At 34.6% G+C, this 21,469-nt stretch overlaps 2 protein-coding genes across 2 annotated transcripts; one reads left to right on the top strand and one right to left on the bottom strand.

Annotated features, from left to right (window-relative positions):
- The first annotated feature begins 960 nt into the window (after positions 1–960).
- On the top strand, positions 961–2,086 carry LOC124534234 (28S ribosomal protein S18a, mitochondrial). The gene is made up of 3 exons (XM_047109962.1): positions 961–1,170; positions 1,244–1,528; positions 1,902–2,086. Exons 1-3 carry the CDS (start codon positions 1,068–1,070, stop codon positions 2,042–2,044), a joined length of 531 nt encoding a protein of 176 aa, XP_046965918.1. The 5' UTR covers positions 961–1,067; the 3' UTR covers positions 2,045–2,086.
- A 1,321-nt stretch (positions 2,087–3,407) lies between these two features.
- LOC124534248 (ubiquitin carboxyl-terminal hydrolase 5) lies at positions 3,408–19,692 on the bottom strand. Its single transcript, XM_047109991.1, has 17 exons — positions 19,459–19,692; positions 16,616–16,741; positions 15,452–15,637; positions 14,568–14,674; positions 13,687–13,852; positions 13,198–13,365; positions 12,262–12,423; positions 11,756–11,859; positions 10,881–11,061; positions 9,215–9,426; positions 8,465–8,587; positions 7,915–8,029; positions 6,522–6,635; positions 5,482–5,632; positions 4,765–4,983; positions 4,046–4,155; positions 3,408–3,726 (listed from the first exon to the last, which is right to left on the bottom strand). Exons 1-17 carry the CDS (start codon positions 19,561–19,563, stop codon positions 3,664–3,666), a joined length of 2,412 nt encoding a protein of 803 aa, XP_046965947.1. The 5' UTR covers positions 19,564–19,692; the 3' UTR covers positions 3,408–3,663.
- Between the last annotated feature and the right edge of the window lie 1,777 nt (positions 19,693–21,469).

The following is a 21,469-nucleotide window of genomic DNA, read 5'->3' on the forward strand; positions in this document are numbered from 1 at the left end:
TCCGTTAGTAAATAACCATTTTTAAGCTCATAATATACACTGATGACAGTAATTCACGATTTATTTTTCGCATTGTCAAATAGCCTATTGAATAATAACCACACACAAACAAGCATTCCTCAATAAAAAAAAAAAAAATTTGGCAACAGAGACATTTTGAACGCTTTCTGGAATCCTGTTGTAAAACCGTATACATTTCCCCACAAAAGAGTTACTGAATCTATGCAGTCGAGTAACAGGAGTAACAAGTTTGTGTTTGTTCCTTGTACCAATGCTATGAGTACCTATCACATTTTCTCATAAAATCAGTTATATTTTTTAGTACATACATAACATTACAGAATATAATAGTATGTATAAAGTGAAAGATCAATAACATCTTACTTTGTGTGACTGTAAATTCTCTGCAGCGAATATTCGCGTAGTGCGAACATAACTTCTTATAATGAAGGAAGAAAATATATGAAAAATGTATCATGTAGTAGCAGCGACCAGTTACGCGAACATGACGTGACGAAAGGAATAGTTTAGTAACTAAAGTCGTTACTTGTATTCGCTGTTTAACATCATGTAAATGATAAAAATATTTTTGTTTTACAGTATCATTACGAATTCGATGCTATTATTCGCGGTCTATCATAAAGATTTTTCATGGCCCGGCGGCAAATTTCTTCGTATATCGTTCGATACGTAACGAATGTAGCTACTATCTTATAATTGCTTTTAACGCTTATACCAGATTAGCTACTTTCACGACACTTTTAAAGGGATTCATAGCCAAATATTAAAATACGTAATTAAAATCGAAAAGAATCAAATTTTGATTATCTTATTTATTTATACTTTTAGCTTTTCTTCTTAAAAATAAGAAGCAAGTATAAAATTTTATTCATTTTGACAGTATTTCTTTTGACTTTTTCTATTTAACAACAATACATGGTAACACCGATAGCTTAAAATTGGCATTTGACATTAATTTCGTAATCTATATGACATATGTCAAGTAAAAATTATTTAGTAGAGCAACATACAACAAATTATACTTTGGAGGCAAAGAAAAAAATATAATGTCCTTTTTAACTCGAACTGGCTATTGTTTCGCAAAAAATGCCATATTATCAAATTCTTTACGGTCTTTATCAACAACAAAACAGTTACGGCTCAAAGAATGTAAGTAAAATACTACTTTTCCATGTCTTCATTTTTATAACCTCTTATTAAAAGTTTACCTGCATTTTTCTAGTACGGGAACATAGAGAGGGTTCTTCGCTAGTAGTTGAAGGTGTAACCGTTCCTTCTCCTCGGGCAGAACTCCTAATAAAACCGGTAAACAATCAAGAAAATGCACACCAATGTAAAGATACTTGTTATATGTGTGCCTTAAATTTGGACGTGAAACATACAGATGTACTTATCCTGAGTCAGTTTGTGAGGACCGACGGTTGTATGTTACCGAGACGTATAACAGGATTATGTTTAAGACAGCAAAAGAAAATTGGAAAACTAGTCACTATGGCACAGAAAGCAGGTTCGATACATATTTTTCTTACCTATAAACACCATAATATAAAACTATATATTTTTGTTTGGTGGGATGTAGGTTATTCTTTTAAATATCTATATTCTTTGAGTTATTACAGGGCAGTGGGGCGGGCAATTTACAATTTTTTCCTGATAACCTATACTTGATAATGATATAATATTAACAGAACTGATAATGCAGAATCTGAAAATTTACCACAAGTTCATTAGTGTAAATAAAAATATATATGAAAACTTATACTTATAAGACATATGAAGTATAGTATATAAGAATATAAGGTCAATATCTTACAGTTTTATTCAAAACTGATCTATGGTACTCAATTTTACTAAAAAATTTATTCATGTTGGTTTTTCAGGGTTGATGATAAATTTAACACCAGCATACTGTCATAAAGACCCCAAGAAGAGGTATGGCTTCAAGAAGTTCAACACATACTTTGATGAAAAAACTATATTTATGAAGAGAATACCAAAACCCACAGATAGATTTGAGCGTTGAATGGTTATTTATGTAAAAAAATAAATTGTGATAGATTATTAACACATCTTTTATTTTGCTGTGATGAATCTATTATTTTAGAAAAAAATATATATTAATTAGCTAACACTTTAAAAGTTGATTAATTATTCTCTGAATATTATTTTGATAAATACCAAATAGAAGTACAACCTAATAGTAAGTTGACATTGAAGAAGCATTGGAATTTTTTTGTATGGTTCATTTTGGTATGACATGAGTATGAAACTCATTAAATTTTTACTGAAACAGGGTATTATTATATGCGTTAATTCAGAATGATTCTAGTAGTTCAAATTAATCGATTGGTGTTAAACTGACATTACATGTAACTGATACATTACCATACTTTTAATTAAAAAAATTTAAATAGAAGATAGGATTTCTTATTTTTTCACATGCAAGTAACTTTTTACTGAGTTTTAATTACTCTTTATCTGAATTGTGCCATAAGTTTTGTTGTATTTAGTTCAAATGAGTCATTAGTAATATGCGCCATCTATTGCTTATATAAACTCCAGTTTTCGCATTATCTTTGTTATAAATATTTTATGTTATTTTAGAAGTATATTTTATTCATTTTAAACTTCAAACTTATAGAGTTATTTCTAAAATTTGAAATATCAATACATACAATAGTACAAAAAATATGTTCTGCCTGAGAGCTTAAGGAAGTGATTACACTCTGAATTTACACTTATGTTTGCGATTGAAATTTGATGTATTGAGGGTGGGATCCGTGCAAGCCTAGCGACAGTGGCGGCCATCCGACCCCACATGTAATGCTCTTTAGAGGGAAAACCACCTCTGCAAAAAGGTCTTGCCGCAGGTGGCGCCGAGCGGGTGTGTGAGGAGTGTACCTCTACAGACTCGCTCCACCGAAGAGAGAGGTGTCGATGCTAGGCCCTCGTTTTAGTGTATATCTGGCACTCGGTTGCCGGCACTCTTTAATGCGGGAACAACGCGTAAATGCATTTTTCCAGAGAATAAAAAAGGAGTATATATATATATACATATTAAGCCAACTGTATCAAATATACTTGTTTAACTAAATGAAGTTTTCCAATTAGTGTTGCTCTATTTACCAAGAAGAAAAATTACAAAATATCGTTTTTATTTTTAATTTCGTTGTCTATTCCATTTTAAACACTAGGATTATTTTATAGTTTGACATCAATTTCAAATATTTTTACATAAGTATTCATAATACACTCTCTCACAATTATTTATTAGTTCTAATAATACACTAATATATATTTATTTAGCAACAAATTTTATTAACATACATAATGTAAACTACCATGGTTTATTAAAAGAAAACTTTGCTAGACAAAAAAAAAGCATGGAACATTGAGCTTGTTTAATATTAAAAAAAAAAACAATTACAGTAAAAGCAGATTACCAAACATTTTTGGTATAAGGATAAACAAATGTATTTCTTTAGTTTGTTAAGACATTTTTAATACCTAATAAATCTTTGTATATTAAATAAATAGTCGCTAAAGTATTAATTAGTACACCTTAAAATTGTTTAAAACACATTAGCGCAGTCTAAGACATCTTGATATCATTTTTGGTGCTAAATGATCACTCGCTAAACATCACAGCCTTTCATAAAGATATAAATATCCGAGATCTTTGGGAGGGTTTTCTGAGAGAGCCACCTGAAACAGAAATCAATATTTGAGCATAATGTAATGATTACAGTATTGTTCCCGGTCCAGAACCATGCTTTTATACTTAAAATTACAATCGGATTGCTATGTTTCTTAAATTTCTATTACCTACTTGAATAATATTATTATTTATTTTATTTAATCATAGTCCCTCGTATAATGGCATAATTATATATTAGAACTAATAATTTAATTTTATAAAGGTTTTAAAAAACTGGCCTTTTCTCCATTTTAAGATATATAGAAAAAGAACCTCACTACTAAATTTAATATTTTATGTAAAGAAAACCATATTGTGGCTTATTACCTTGTTGTCATTAAATATGACCCATCTGCCTTCATGTAGAATATGACAGACATAGTGACCGACCATTGTTGACGTGCCCATGTGCGAAATAAATGCAACGAGCTTGTATTCTGAAACAATTCAATGAAGATAATAATATATACACTCAATAGTGCAACTCTTTATGGAATACCTGCAAATATAGAAGCCGCAGTATTCAGTCAATATTACATTTAAAGGTAAATTTAGAATAGTAACAACTGGCTTTCGCTTACGGCTTCGCTCGCCTCTTAGAAGTTGGTAGTCAGGTTTTACGCATAAATATATGTAAGGCTATGGTTCTTTCTTGATGTTCAAACTTGCTTTATAGCAAATTTCATCAAAATTAGTGTAGTGGTTTGGCCACGAAAGATCAACAGATCTGCGTTACTGTGAGTCTATAAGTTACTTTCGTATTAATGGTAGAGATTTCGGTATATATTAACGAAAATAAATACTTAAACAGACACTTCAAGATTGTAATAGTAAAAGTTATGTTATGTTATCACAGTACATATCACAGGCAGTTCGCAGATATGGCACAAAATCTGTATTATATGTAACATTATAAATTGTCATGTTTCTATTTCATGAAATGTGTCAATTTATTTATTTTAATTTAATAAAAGGGATGTCATATTTTCCTGATTGACTGCAATAAATCAAGTGATCTATAATTCAAAACAAGTAAGCAAACTTACTCTCTGGTCCATCTCTGCAGCCCAGAGTTCTATCCTGTACGGGCGCAGTGGGTAACTCTTCACTGTCTAGTTGGTCGGCGTGGCTGAAGATCCAGTCCAGCGCCCTGGCCACATCACCATCAGTGGCTCTCAGTGCTCTGGCGGCCTGAGTTCTCGTGAAACCCATACTCGTGATCTGCTCCACACTTGCCTCATCTACAGCCGCGTTTGCACTTGCACCTTAAAATAAATTATATCCCATTGATTTATTTATTTATTCATAGGACTGATATATTGTATATTCACATATGTATATTTAGGCTTTAGAGAGAGTAGATCGATACAATTTGTGGCGAACGCGACACTATATAACTTATATAAATAAAACATTATATATATAATCATATAATATATTATATATTTGTCATACATAAAATAATAAATGTAACATACAAATATTACTATAACATATGTCCTCCATCCTATAACAGGGCTATAGGTTAAGTGAGGTTTTGGTTAGTGGAGCTTTAAGCTTTAGTGTTTTATACTATTTGCCAATGCATAAGCATGAGTGTAGGTATAGTCTTAAAAAAAAAAACTAGTAACAACGAAATCTGTCTTAAAATTTATAAGAAATATATTAGTGGAATGGAATGAGGTTGTATTTTTTCATTTAATCAAAATAGTAGAATGAATGCAAGTCCAACTTTTTCAAAAATAATATAAGAGATAAAATACCTGTGTTCTGTGAGCCCGGTGGTTCAAACTTATTATCAAAGTCCCAATCAGTCATGTGTTCCATGAGCCAGTTGGAGGCTGCTTCCATGCCAGAATTGTTCGTGTAATATAATGATTTTTTACAAGCTTCAACTGGGAATCCCATATCCAACTGTAAGAAATTTAGAAAGTTTTAAGTGTCTTTATAATACTCAGTCAAAAATAAAGAGAAAGTGTATGTAACTTAAAACGAAAACCCTTTTCGTTTTGAAATTTTGAAGTAAGAATACGAAAACATATTTTACTTTAAAAAATATGCAGCTAGTCTGTTTTGTCATTAATTATTACAACACACACAGACATGAAAATTATATTTCTGATAATAATTGTTAGTACAATGATTGTGAATGGGGGACCATCCCACTCAAAATATTCGTACCACGAGATTATTCTTATCTAGTAACATAATTAATAAAATGTTTAGCAAAGGCTGGATGAGTCGAGATGGCCCAGTGGTTAGAACGCGTGCATCTTAACCGATAATTGCGGGTTCAAACCCAGGCAAGCACCGCTGATTCATATGCTTAACTTATCTTTATAATTCATCTCGTGCTTGACGGTGAAGGAAAACATGCATGCGACAAATTTCATAGAAATTCTGCCACATGTGCATTCCCCCAACACGCATTGGAACAGCGTGGTGGAATATGTTCCAAACCTTCTCCTCAAAGGGAGAGGAGGCCTTTAGCCCAGCAGTGGGAATTTACAGGCTGTTGTTGTTGTAAAGTCTGACGACCTCCGTGGTCGAGTGGTGTATACACCGGTTCTCATGGGTACGCCACTCTGAGGTCCCGGGTTCGATTCCCGGCCGAGTCGATGTAAATTACCATTAGTTTTCTATGTTGTCTTGGGTCTGGGTGTTTGTGGTACCGTTGTTACTTCTGATTGTCCATAACACAAGTGCTTCAGCTACTTATATTGGGATCAGAGTAATGTATGTGATGTTGTCTCATATTTATTTATTTATATTTATAAAGGCTGGATGAGGCAGTGGTACTGACGAGTTTGGCGAGTAGCGTCTCGTCGTAGACGGGGGCGGGAACGTCGGGAGGCGCGTCGGGCAGAAGCGCCTCGCCGGCCTGCAAGCCGCGCCCTCGCAGTACGCCTAGATCAACCTGCTCACAGGCGGGTGTTATTCATATGTGGGGTATAGTAAGACACAAATTAGATGTAGCATCGGAAAATACAATGGAATGAAAATAAAAGCGATTACTGCCGATTTACACAACCAATAGAAATAGCTCCCTATCGCGCCATTCGACGCTATTCGTCGCTATAGATTCACACGTCAGAGAAAGCAAGAGCATGTAAATCGACGTGTCAAATTGACGAATATATTAGGTCATACGATATTATAAGTTATTACATTTGTGCAAAGATCATATTAGCGTGAGAAATAAATATTGATAATTTGGGATAGCGTACTTAATTCGGATGTGATCGGTTTTACGAATTTTGCCGATGCGACATCTAAGTTGTGTCGTACTATACATACAAATCGACGGGTCCCAAGAACAAAATCTTATGGAAAAATAAGACAAAATCGACTTTATTGTTAACTAGCGGTCGCCCGCGGCTTCGCCCGCGTAGATAACGGTTCATAATCAGTCTTTTAATATCCCTACTGCTGAGGCACTGTCACATTTGAAGAATTACTGCAACCGGCGCTTGGATCTATTGTGATAAACCTCAAATTCGTGATCACAACACCTCAGCCAGACCAACATCAGCCACGAATCTGATGAGGTTCTTAGGGTCGGAGGCCATTATGCCCTCTAAGGACCGGAGTTAGAACATTTTATAGTTCTATCTTTTATAGTTTAGGCATCATACGCAAAAAAACTACTTTTTTGGTAGATATTTTCCTTTTTTGTCCGAAAAACCCAAAATATCTTACGGAACCCTATTTTTTTCAAAATAAAATTTAGCCTATGTTATGCGGGATTAATTTAGCTTTCGAATGGTGAAAGAATTTTTAAAATCGGTCCAGTAGTTTTTGAGCCTATTCATTACAACCAAACAAACAAAGTTTTCCTCTTTATAATATTAGTGTAGATTATTAACCTGTATAACATTAACTACGCGGTAGTGTGTTTTTTCTTTCAAATTAAGTGTTTACTTTTTGAGATAACCAGTAGAACAATACCGTATATGAAGTACCGTATATGAAAAACATAGTTTTCAAACTGTAAAGTAGGAATTTCGCAGATACTATTTTGTTCTTGGGACCCGTCGAAATGGTGTTTTATTTTTTGAGTTCAAGTTGAAAGCCTTTAAGACTGCTTAGGTCTGAAAATCTTTATATATTTTACAGTTTAGTTAAAATCAAATAAAAATGATAATTATTTGTTTATATATGATGTTTCTTGTATATATTATTATTTATTCGCTTACCTCCCACGGCATGTCCACGGCTACGTCGAGCTTTGCAGGCGTCCAGTCTTCCTTGATTGTAAATTTCTTCAACTGTATCAGTAAGTAGTCTGGGAAAGTAGCTAGACGCGTTATCCTATAAATTAAAATAATATATTTCTTAACTGTATTGATGAACCTTTCCTCAATCTGAGTTTTGAGTATACAATTTGATAAGACTAAATGAAATATTGATTTTTTTTACAACAATTAAAATTAAAGTGGTAAAATATTTAATTCACATTCACATTCACTCGACCATGGACGACCTCCATGGTCGAGTGGTGTGTACACCGGTTTTCATGGGTACGCCACTCCGAGGTCCTGGGTTCGATTCCCGGCCGAGTCAATGTAGATTACCATTAGTTTTCTATGTTGTCTTTGGTCTGGGTGTTTGTGGTACCGTCGTTACTTCTGATTTCCATAACACAAGTGCTTCAGCTACTTACATTGGGATCAGAGTAATGTATGTGATGTTGTCTAATATTTATTTATTATTAATTTACATTAAGTAGTTTTCCTTTCTACTCACTTTCTGGCAGTGACCTTTTTATTGACGGCCGAGCTGAAGAATTGCTCGACAGTCTCCTCCTTCATGAAGCTGTCCAGGCAAGCTTGGAACGGGATCTGAGGCCGGACCATCTGGGACGAATCGCTGAAAGTAACAACGCGTTAAACTGAATGGTACACCTTTTAGGACACGTTAAGCATCATTGTTTTATTTTGTATTGTTGTTGTTTTTTTTTTTTTTTGTATATTAAGTTAGCAAGTAATTATAGTTAGTTAATATGTTTATATCTTTCTGTTGTTTTTTCTTCCTTTTGTTTTAAATTTTTATACTTCTTATTCTTTTATTTGTACTGTGTCCTAATAAACATTTCTTTCTTTCTTTCTTTCTTTCTTTCCATCAGTCAGTGCGCCATTGAGCGGTACATAGCTGGGGGGCGGCACACAATTTAAGAAAATTATTAAGGAACGCTTGTGTGCAAAAGGTTACTATACAATTAATGAGTTTATGATCGATAGCACACCTTGGGAACGAAACGATCGCCTCCTGGCTATTTCATCTCATATTAAATTGTTTAAATAATATATGAGACAAATAAAAAAATAAAAAAACCCGCCGAGTTTCTTTCGCCGGTTCTTCTCAGGTCAGGGTATTTTCTTTCCGAACCGGTGGTAGTGTTTCAATTGACCATCAATAAGAAAGTGTAATGCTTCTATATTGAATAAAGTTATTTGAGTTTGAGTTTGTACATAGCTGGGGGGGCGGCACACTCACAGGCGCTGGCCGGTGGCCTCGGCGCTTGCGCGGCGTTGTTCGTAGTCGCGCAGCTGCTGCGCGTTTGTGGCGGCTGCGATCGGCACGGGCAACGGCAGATGTCGCTCGGCGCGCGCCGTGTAGCGCACGGCCTGCGACGCGCCGCACTGCACGCGCTCCTCAACCGCGAAGCGTAAGCACTCCGACGGGTCCGACCGGTGGCGGCTGTGACGCTGTATACAAACGAAATCGCTTATACAATACCAGCTTCAATTTATGTAAAAAGTAAAGTAACAGCCTGTAAATTTCCCACTGCCGGGCTAAATGAGGCCTCTCCCTTTTTGAGGAGAGGGCTTGGAACATATTCCACCACGCTGTTCCAATGCGGGTTGCTGGAATACACGTGTGGCAGAATTTCTATGAAATTTGTCACATGCAGGTTTCCTCGCGATGTTTTCCTTCACCGCAAAGCACGAGATGAATTATAAAGACGAATTAAGCACATGAAACAGCGGTGCTTGCCTGGGTTTGAACCCGCAATCATCGGTTAAGATGCACGTGTTCTAACCACTGGGCCATCTCGGCTCAATTTATTTACACACATATAAATATATTTAAAAACGTCAGGTCTATTGCAAGCGTCGTATAATTTTAATTTAATTTTAAACATACATGTTATTTGTCGCGGCTCCTACTACAATTCACAGAGCAATGATATCAACAAGCGACAATCATCTTATTTACACAGGCGCAACTATTAATATTTTTTTTTAATACTACCCCAACACATAATAACAATTTAAACTGTCTTTGTCTAAAACGTTCTACAACTTGGCTTTGTACTGTGCAAAGAAACTAGCGATTGTAGCTTAAATAATATACGATTTAGACTTTCGGGTTTTATTCCTAGTAATAAGACTCGCAAGTGTCTCAAGCGAAGATTATTATTTGTGATGAAATATGAAAATAAAATTGACGTGCAGTGTTCTCAAAATGAAATGTATCTAAATGGGTATAGTGTGACACAACTTAGATGTCGCATCGGCAAAATTCGTAAAACCGATCACATCCGAATTGATAACGCTATATCAAATTATCAATATTTATTTCTCATGCGAATATGATCTTTACACAAACGTAATAACTTGTAATATCGTATGACCTAATATATTCGTCAATTTAACGCGTCGATTTACATGCACTTGCTTTCTTTGACGCGTGAATCTATAGCGACGAATAGCGTCGAATAGCGCGATAGGGAGCTATTTCTATTGGTTGTGTAAATCGTCAGTAATCGGTTTTAATTTCATTCCATTGCATTTTCCGATGCTACATCTAATTTTTGTCTTACTATACGACACTAATTAGATGTAGCATCGAAAATAAAACCGATTACTGCCGATTTACACAACCAATAGAAATAGCTCCCCATCGCGCCATTCGACGCTATTCGTCGCTATAGATTCACGCGTCAGAGAAAGTGCACGTAAATCGACGCGTCAAATTGACGAATATATTAGGTCATATGATATTACAAGTTATTACGTTTGTGCAAAGATCATATTCGCGTGAGAAATAAATATTGATAATTTGGGATAGCGTACTCAATTCGGATGTGATCGGTTTTACGAATTTTGCCGATGCGACATCTAAGCTGTGTCGTACTATACTATGAGGTGTGACGTACCTCGATGAGCGTCAGTAGATGCAGATAGAACTCGTGCGCGTCCTGCTGCCGCTTGCTTGTGAACTCGGGGTGTCCGCGCCCGACGACGCGCCGGAACATGTGCGCCGACACGCCCGCCTGCGCGCCCTCCGCGCCCGGGAACGAGTAGCGCCCCGACACCAGGCCCACGCCCAGCTTCGCGCTGGGGCACACACACACACATAATAATTGAAGGTAACCGGCACCACACACACACACACACACACACACACACACACACACACACACACACACACACACACACACACATACACATAGTTATTGGAGTCCCACACACACACACACACATAGTTATTGGAGTCCCACACACACACACACACACACACACACACACACACACATAGTTATTGGAGTCCCACACACACACACACACACACACATAGTTATTGAAGGTAACCGTAGTGTGGTCAACTACGATTTATTTATATAAAGTAAAGTGACAGCCTGTAAATTTCCGTTAAGGAAAGGGTTTGGAACATATTCCACCACGCTGTTCCAATGCAGGTTAGTTGAATGCACATGTGGCAGAATTTCGATGAAATTAGACACATGCAGGTTTCCTCACGATGTTTTCTTTCACCGCCGAGCACGAGATGAATTATAAACACAAATTAAGCAAATATATATATAGTGGTGCTTGCCTGGGTTTGAACCCGCAATCATCGGTTAAGATGCACGCGTTCTAACCAATGGGCCATCTCAGCTATACATGTCGCCATAAAATTATAAATACCGTTAAATTATAATTATAATCTATCTCACGGTATGTGAACTGGCGAAAGATTAGTGTGTAATCACGTAATGTTTTAATAAGACAAAATAAAATATTAACATACGTCTGCACGTTGAAATCATTAGCAGGATCCTCAGGGAAGGTGGAGAATATTTCGGGCGCTCCTTCGACGTACCGTCGCACGAAGTCAGGCATTCGGAATAGGACCTTAAACATAAATTTACCAATATATTCACAAGCTTTTTTTATATATAAGATCAAACATATTTGTATATATATTCATTAAAAAACTTATTATTTTTTACCTAAACTAAAGTAACAGCCTGTACATTTCCCATTGCTGAGATAAGGCCTCCTCTTCCATTAAGGAGAGGGTTTGGAATATATTCCACCACACTGTTCTAATGCGGGTTGGTGGAATGCATATGTGGCAGAATTTCGATGAAATTAGACATATGCAGATTTCTTCACGTTGTTTTCCTTCATCGCCGAGCACGAGATGAAGTGGTGCTTGCCTGGGTTTGAACCAGCAATCATCGGTAAAGATGCACGCGTTTTAACCACTGGCCCATCACTGCTCTCTTCTTACAACTCTTACTTATTTCTTACCTGTACAACACTATTGATGTAGCACGAATTGCCCAAATTGTTCAATCCAGTGAGCGAGGGGCCATGCAGCGGTCGCAGGTCACTGCCGGATTCCTGGAGAGTGTTCCATTCTCCCGTGCGACGATTCAGTTCCAGCTCCAATTCCACCATTGATTTGTCGGTCTGGAATTAGAGATTTGAAGGGACATTACATTAACGATACATAAAAATACAAGATACATTTTATTGAAATATAATAGGCGATGTATCTCAATCCTAATACATATACAATTATAAATGAGAACGTATGTTTGTTACATGTTTGAAATTTAAAAAAAACAACCAATAATTAGTCATTGGACTATAATACATAGTCCATATAAATTTAAGGGGTATAAAAAGAGCAAAACATGCCGCTCACGAGTGTGTGAAATAGATATATGTAACACTGGCAGACTATATTATTTTGTTACATATTTCTGGTATGTGTAACTGTAGTTCTATTAAACTTATTTACATAAAACCTTAATGAATTATATACCCAAAACTTCCTTATGAATCCCTCTGCCAATTACTGAAAACCACATTAAAATCCTTTCAGTAGTTTTGGAGTTTATCGTGGGCATACAGAAAAGACAAACGCGGTCGGGGTACTTTGTTTTATAACATGTAGTGATAGATATAAGTCTTTTCTAAGGTAAGTCTTTATAAGTAAGATTGTGTATTACGATGATACCTACACCACCAAGCATGCGAGTATTAAATACAATTTAAGCATATAAAATTCAGTGATCCTTGCCTCGGTTTGAACTTGTATTAAATGCTATGTTCATAAAGATTCATACACTATATTTACTACTAAACCATGTATATTATATACTATATTGTCTAAGTAGTGGAGACATTGTTAAACAATTAAATTTAAGTTATATACAATAATATTATATACAAAAATACCTTCTGAAGCTGTTGCACATTAATGCCGAAATGTTTCAGATGGTCAGCCAAGTACGGATCCTCGACCATGTCATCCTCTGCATACGAGTACACATCACCCTTGCCGTCCGCTGTGATGGTGCCCAGTTTCACAGCTAATGGGTAGCCAGTTTGACGATAATGTTCCACCTTTAATATTAATATAATATAAATAAACTTCACATTTTTTGCATTCCATAAAATATAGGTAACGGGATAAATAAATATGTATTTATAATAAAAGATTACAATTCCACTTTTAGTTAAATTCTGGTATTATAGTTAAGGATTAACCAAGCCAACACAATTAACTAAAAAACAAAATGTTTTAGTATAAAGACATAATATGATTGTAAATTGTGCTCATTACATAATGGAAATTATATTGAAAAGTTATTATGCAGATCACAGAAACATAGTAAATATTTTGAATTTTATGAGACTTGGTGTTTAAATAAGGTATATTCTTACAGCATGATCATTTCCCCCAGAACCATCGAAGAAGCGTCTTCCGCAGAGTATAGATCCATCGGTGAGGTTGAGCCAGAGATTGTTTGTGAGATCGCATTTATCACACTTCCATCCAGATGGAGGCACCTTCACTCCATTGTCGAGCTGCTTTAAGCTCACAGAGTGACTAAAAATTAAAAAATAAGTAACTCAAGTTTAGTGAATTTTTTTTTAGAATAAAAATAAACACAACATAATCTATCTTATGTATAATTTAAAGAAATGTAGTGTCTCTATACTTTCACATTGTACAAAATGTAAGATAAAATCTCTGAGGTCCCGGGTTCGATTCCCGGCCGAGTCAATGGGTCTGGGTGTTTGTGGTACCTTCGTTACTTCTGATTTCCATAACACAAGTGCGTCAGCTACTTACATTGGGATCAGAGTAATGTATGTGATGTTGTCTCATATTTATTATTTATTTGTTTTGAATAAAAGTCATACAAGATTAAGATTGTTGTATACAAATAAATATACAATGTACATATATTTCTTTGTATACAAGATAATCACATACTTCAGATCAGCGATAAAACTTAATTAAATAAAAAAATGCATCTGTACGTTTTAATATTGATTTGATTAAATTTAAATAATATTTTAACCTTTGAAAATATACTCATAACTATACAATTCTACAGCGTATCAATAAGTTCCAAGTAACAGAAACATAAATTTATTATAACAATACAGACATTTTCCCTTTTACATGTTCGAAAGTACTTAAACATAAAAGTATGTGTTTGTTTCTCTCTTAAGATGCAATTTGTTGGTAAAAATAGCCAAAAATGATTTTATAAGCAAATCCTTTGAGCCTTTAAAAGATATCTCGTGCAACTTACACGGAGACTTCACGTTTCTCTCCATCCCAAGTGCCCTGTAAAGCTTCCATTTCAGCGATTTTGAATGGCGACTCGGCGTCTAACACTCCTTGCACAGATTGCTTTACCTGTGAACCACAATAATGCACATTTATATAGTTATTGATTATTCTTGACTAGCGTGGTAAATTGGGGATCATCTTTGGATATAAGCCATTTGTTCCAAGTAATCCAAGCTAGAGACAATATCACAATCAAACATTTTAGAAACTAAGATCTAGTTATTATAATTTAGCCAATCACAGTCAACTACTGGATCTTTCTCATCAAGTTGGATGAGTCTATCTTTTGTCAATACACGGTCTTCATCACTCTAGGAATCGTTTCCAATTATTGAAGCAATGTCGCAAAATTTACGCTCTGAAGGAACTAGTCCACTAATACTAATACAACCTCGACAAATTGCGCGCACTAAGAGTATATTCGGAGCATTGAAATCGTGAGAACACCATTGGCCTTTAAAGAAATGGCGCGTATGTCTTCGTGAGGACCTCTACTTTCCACGCCACCCTCGGAACTAGATCCTTTCAATCTTGACAAACTCCGGACAAAAACATCGATCGATATTTTATTTCTCAATTGTTTTATAACTATAAATTATGTTTATTTAAGATAAACATAAAAGTCAATTTAGGGTATCTATTCAATTTCAAAGCGGATTTTTAATTTAGGGCTACGAATATTACGGAATCTGCATAGATATAGATATAAAAAATATAATATAAGCCTACTTATTCGGAAAATGTTAAATAATAACGCATGCAACCTTATAGGCTTCACTACTGCCATATTCTATGTAGAAGAATGGTTTACTACATACAAAGAAGTTAAATGCACAAACTTACCACATCAGGTAATGAGTCGTTCGGCCAGGGGAATGTGTGGAATCCAGGCAACACGACCACATTGTAATGGTCTGTGTATGTGAACTTTGGTTTACCGCAATCTGGGTCGAACCCTCCCTCGACGCCGATCGCCAGACGCGTGATCTTTTTCTCTGGACCATCGCCGGTTTGTTCTGGTTCTGGTATCTATGACATTCAAGACATCATACTATGTTGCAGGATTTAAAAAAATGTACATATATTTTAATGTAATTCTGTCTGTGCCTCTGAACTCATCGTAATAAAATTAGACATTGCTGTAATATAAGACTTGGATTGGGTAATAGTCAGAATACAACGAAATATACAAATTACGGCATTTATGAACAGGATGTATAAAAATTGATCCTAATATCGAATATCTCTTGAATTTCAGTGTTTCTAGTAGGGATTTGTGCAAGTCCGTCTGGGTAGGTACTAGGTACCACCCACTCACCAGTTATTCTACCGCCAAATAACAGTACTCAGTATTGTTGTGCTCCGGTGTGAGCCAGTGCAACTACAGGCACAAGGGACATAACATCATAGTTCCCAAGGTTGGTGGCATTGAAGATGTAAGGAATAGTTAATATTTCGTACAGCGTCATTGTCTATGGGTGATGGTGACCACTTTCCATCAGGTGGCCCACGTCCGCCAAACTATACAATAAAAAGAAATCATAAACAACCAAGTTCGTTGTTAGTTTAGAGGAGGTGGTAGATAATAGGTAGACAATAGTCCAAAGGATCAGACAAAGTAAAGTTTGACCATGAGACTATTTATATTCTTCTCAACATACTGTAAGGTTTCATGTTCCCCTTTGCGACATATCTATTGTATTATAACTTACGAAAGTATTCTGTCTGTTATGCTTTCAAAACTAAACCAATGGACCGAATTTGATGATTTTTGTAAAAAAAAAAAGCAAATTTCAACTTGAATGAAGTTCTTTTTTATACCTAAAACCAGGAGACAATCCCGAAATCGGGAGCAAAGCTGCAGGCGATGACTATAAATATTTGTTAAACTAGTTATGGTATTAATACTGATGCTATTAATAAAAAATTTCGATTTTTAATCTTTCTCATAATTCGGAAACAATGTACACCAATAAGCCAAATAGAATACACGATGTGATAACTTACTGGTTTCTTCTCTCTAAATATGTGTAAGAACACAGCATTGCCAGTCTTCTGGAAGTACTGTTCTACGTAGTTACGCCCGAAGCCGAGAAACGACGTTAGTGAAACGTACAACCCTGTCTCTGATTCCTGTAACAACAAAATATTTACTTATTACATCAGTCATCAATTCATCATCATCATCAGCAGCCTATATTCCCCCACTGCTGGACACAGTCCTCTCCAATTCCACGACACTGTGATCTTTCTCCGGCTATTCGCATCCAGCTCCTGCCAGCCGTTTTGCGCAAATCGTCACTCCATAATTATTACAAACAAATATTTTTAGTATGTTATTGAATGAGCTAAGATAGCCCAGTGGTTAGGACGCGTGCATCTTAACCGATGACGGTTTAAACCCAGGCAAGCACCACTATATATATATTTGTGTTTATAATTTATCTCATGCTCGGCGGTGTAGGAAAACATCGTGAGGAAACCAGCATGTGTCTAATTTCATCGAAATTCTGCCCCATGGGCATTCCACCAACCCGCTTGGAATAACGTGGTGGAATATGTTCCAAACCCTCTTCTTAATGGGAGAGATGGCCTTCCCCAGCAATGGGAAATTTACGGGTTGTTACTTTACTTTACTATTAAAGTCGTAGTCTGTGTTCCAATTAGACATCAAAACTAATTCGAAAAGTTCACTACGCCATTTAAAGTTTGCATTTTAAGCAGCCCCTATAATTTACATACTGATAATGGCTATCACCCGGTGCGGAAGCTTGCAAAATCATGGTGGTTCATAACTGTCGCCACGCCCGCCCGAACAGCACGCGACAAAATGTTCAAAACCATTGATTTGTACTTGGGAGTATTCCTTGTATTATGTGGATTTGGGATAAGTTTACTCAATCTGAGAAGTATTGTGACCAGTAAGAACAAATTCTCCTCAGTGCTCTTATCGGAAAATATCCTGATAATGTGTATTGGTATCGCTTTCCTGTGCCGAGCCGTTTACGAACTCAATCCAGTCAACCTAGAAATGGGAGAGATTGAATCACGAATGGCAGGACTGAGTGTGAGCAAGGATGTTACTTCGAGATGTGGCTTCTCCTCGCTTCTGCTAAGTTACGGTCCATTGGTGGTGTCTTTAGTTAATAGTTTTCTGAGTCTCATCATTGATAATTACATGCATTATAAAATGTTGAAGGACCTTAAGGTAAAAGACGAACAAGACTTAGTACGAGCAATCGGAGAAAGTTCCAGGAGTGAAAGTAAAGTGAAATTGAATAGATTACGCATATTTTGGAATAAATATTTCTCTTTTGTAACAATTGCTCTGCAGTGGATTGTACCTATTCTGATTGCTTTGTTTATGTATCCAATGGGAGTTAAGGAAATGTCTATGGTTGAAGCTCGGAATACAGCGGATTCTTGCATGGCAATGTTAGATTTAAAAAGCAACGACTGTGCTAATACTTTCAATACTAGTATATGGATAAATGAAACGGATTTACGAAAGTATACTCCAGATCCATTAAACTATTTAGAAGTCATTGAGAGAGAAAGACACGATAGAAACTCATCTGATAAAATAGATTCAATAATTAACAGTGTATTTGATATTTTAAAGAATTTTAACAATAAGTCAGATTTCGAATTCACAAATACAACAAAATCACCTAGGCGACCGAAGATCAATGAAAAATGTACACAGATATGTTTTACAGACAACAGAAGCATGTTACTGTACATGTTTGTGCTAGCATTTATAAGTTACTTCGTCCCTATTACAATTTCAACTGTCATATTGACGAAAATCAATATCATGGAGATAAATCGTCCTAATGCCAAGACTTACGTAACCAGAGAACTCTTGTACAATATATTATTCTGGAGTCCTGTCATGTTCGATACCTTTCTGTCACTAATAATGTGTTCCTTCTCAATGCACGGCACTAGAACATCTTTGTTCAATGTTATAGCTAATGTATACCAGGCTGTTAAAAATTTCATGAACACAAGGTACTTTAAAGATAATGTGATTGTCCCATCTTAAGATCTATAGCAACTAAAAATATTTCTGTTTTGTTTTTATCAGTTTTACTACTAGAGCAGACAATAATGTTTTTATTATATCTTTGTATATTCATGAAGTAATAAAAAGTATTATGTGTGTTGAGTAGCAGACTCATAAGTATCATAAATAATTTGCCAATCTACATCATAGGTAACATTATTATTCAACATAGAAGTGAGAAGAATTGACTCCATTAAATTCTATATTTTTTTATTTTTTTTTATGTGTTAAATAATGTTCAAATACCCATGAAACAATGTTTGTTACTTATACAATCATAAAATGAATTTAAATTTTATTTTCAAAACCTTTATGTACTTGATTAAGAGCTAATAAAATGAAACAGATGCTGTTTTATTTATGCTATATATTATTACTTTAAAATATTCAACTTGCTGACTGGTTGATAGGTTTCCTTGACCATAAAAGCTGATTGACAAGCTTTTAACAAATTAATGTAGGCTTAGATGGAGATGAGAATGTTGATGAATAACCTATATTTGACACAAATTGAACTATACGGTACAAATTTTATATCTTTTACGTAAATTTGACATATCGTCAAAATAAAAAATGGTTTGACCAAATTCTCTTTTGTTCATTATTTTTTTCTATGCTAGTTAAATGCATTCAAATAGAATTAGACTTACATTTAAAAGCAGCTACTTAATCGAAAATTTAATTATTTTCAATAAACACGGTACTTCATAAAGGTCAATTACCTTTTTGGTTATCTGGTTTTGAATAAGATACCAGAGGTTAGAAACAAAATGCAACTCACCGGGTTGTCAAAGGAATATACACACTCATCCTTGTAAATCAATTGCTGAGATGATGGTACTTTTATCTTGGATAAATGAGGCGTTAATAGCTCTAACGATGCCATATTATTGACACTATCGCGTTAAAAATTTATTTTCTACGATTTTTCAATAATATTAATGATCATCGGCGTCGCAACTTGAAGTTAGAACTATAGTATTAATATCATAATCTTAAATTTGAAATTGTTTGAGTGTTGTCATTTGCTAGTTAATAGTGATGAACTACATTGGATTTAATATCGATTTAATATACTCGATTAAAAAGGCACTTTTTGATAACTCATAAAATATACAAAATAATTTATTAAAAGTAATTTACGTATTTAAAATAATATTCATTGTCAATAACTGTAAGTAATTTATTTAATATATTAGAATAATTTTTTTTTTTCGTTCTGTTTACGTTCAAACGTTACGTTACGTTTTACAATTAATAATTTGAATTAAATTTTCGAAAAGTATTAATTGAACACTTAGTAAAATAGTTATAAAGTTAAAAATATTTATGTATACCTTGCCGATCCAAAAAGTTATCACCTGCCATAGATTAATTTACGTACGTACATTAAAGATATGTTATAATGACTTATAGATAAGTAGACCTATGAAAAAAATGCATTTTTATTTATGGATTTTTGAATAAATTAAGTATTATTTTCAACATTCGTTAGTATATAACTATTTTTGAACTCATAATATACACTGATTACAATAATTCATAATTTATTTTTCGCATTGTCAAATAGCCTATTGTTCTTAATCGTCTACTTGCAGCTACATATTGTGTAAACGTCTACATGATTTATTTTTTCTTTTGCAATTAAAGATACTATTAATATATCTGAAGTTCAGGCACTTTAGCGAGATAGTATGTAAATCATTATAATCTGAACACAAATTATATAATTATTGTTTTTGATAGCGTAAAATCAGCAGAAACAACTACTAACTAATAATAGAGTACACTTTAGTTTAAAGTTTTTTTTATCTGATTAATGTGGAGCGGGGGTTGTTGAACTTTGGTGAGACTCGATGGATTGTTCTATAAAAAAACTATTATTCTATAATTTCGTTGGTGTGATTAAAGTTTTAGTACAATAAAAAATCGATTTAAAAATGATTACTCGAAAGCATCACTAAACAATAAACTGACTTAAGAAATAGAGTGCTACCATTAAGAAAATACCGTTTTAACAATGTAATTAAAAATGTTACGTTTGAAAATATCAATACTTTTTATCGGATATTCAAGAAGAAAATATTTTATATTTTGCTACTTTTATGTTACTTAATTTAAACATCACGATAAAACAAACCGATAAGTGTGGAAAATAATTGACTACATATACAACTATATACGTATATCTATTGAACGACAAAGCGAAAAAGCGATATTGAATAAGTTATAAACATTCTTCTGCAGAGAAGTTGTGAAACTAAGGTTGTTACTTTACTTTTAACAATATATTTACTCCTATAAAAGTAAGCATAATATATTAAGGTTTTATTTCGGAAGACACAAATATGAAATAATCGACGATAGTATTACCGGTACCAATTACCATGGATGTAAATCAGGAGATTTCCTCCGGGATTTATCAACCTGGGTTTTCCAACCAAGTTAGGGTATATAATAGGTGATTTTTAAGGAGAAAGGGGATAAGAAAGGGGATTCTCATTACAAATATTGAGTTGTGTTGCCAATTAGTAACTTCGATTAAATAAATATCTATAGCCTCATTTCTCAACATGACCGTCTCATGAGTCACCATCATGACCGTCTCATGAGTACCATCCGCTTGTTGAGGATTGTTTAGGCGATCCTTAGTTTAAGATATGTCGCCAAAATATTTGGCAACACTGTTTAAATTTCGCATGCTGTCAAAATATGTAAATATATATTTGATACGTAGGTATTTTAAAGTATATAGTCTTGATAAAGTCCATAGTCCATAGATTATTTCTATT

The sequence above is a fragment of the Vanessa cardui genome, chromosome 12 (assembly GCF_905220365.1).
Source record: "Vanessa cardui chromosome 12, ilVanCard2.1, whole genome shotgun sequence".
NCBI lineage: Eukaryota > Metazoa > Arthropoda > Insecta > Lepidoptera > Nymphalidae > Vanessa > Vanessa cardui.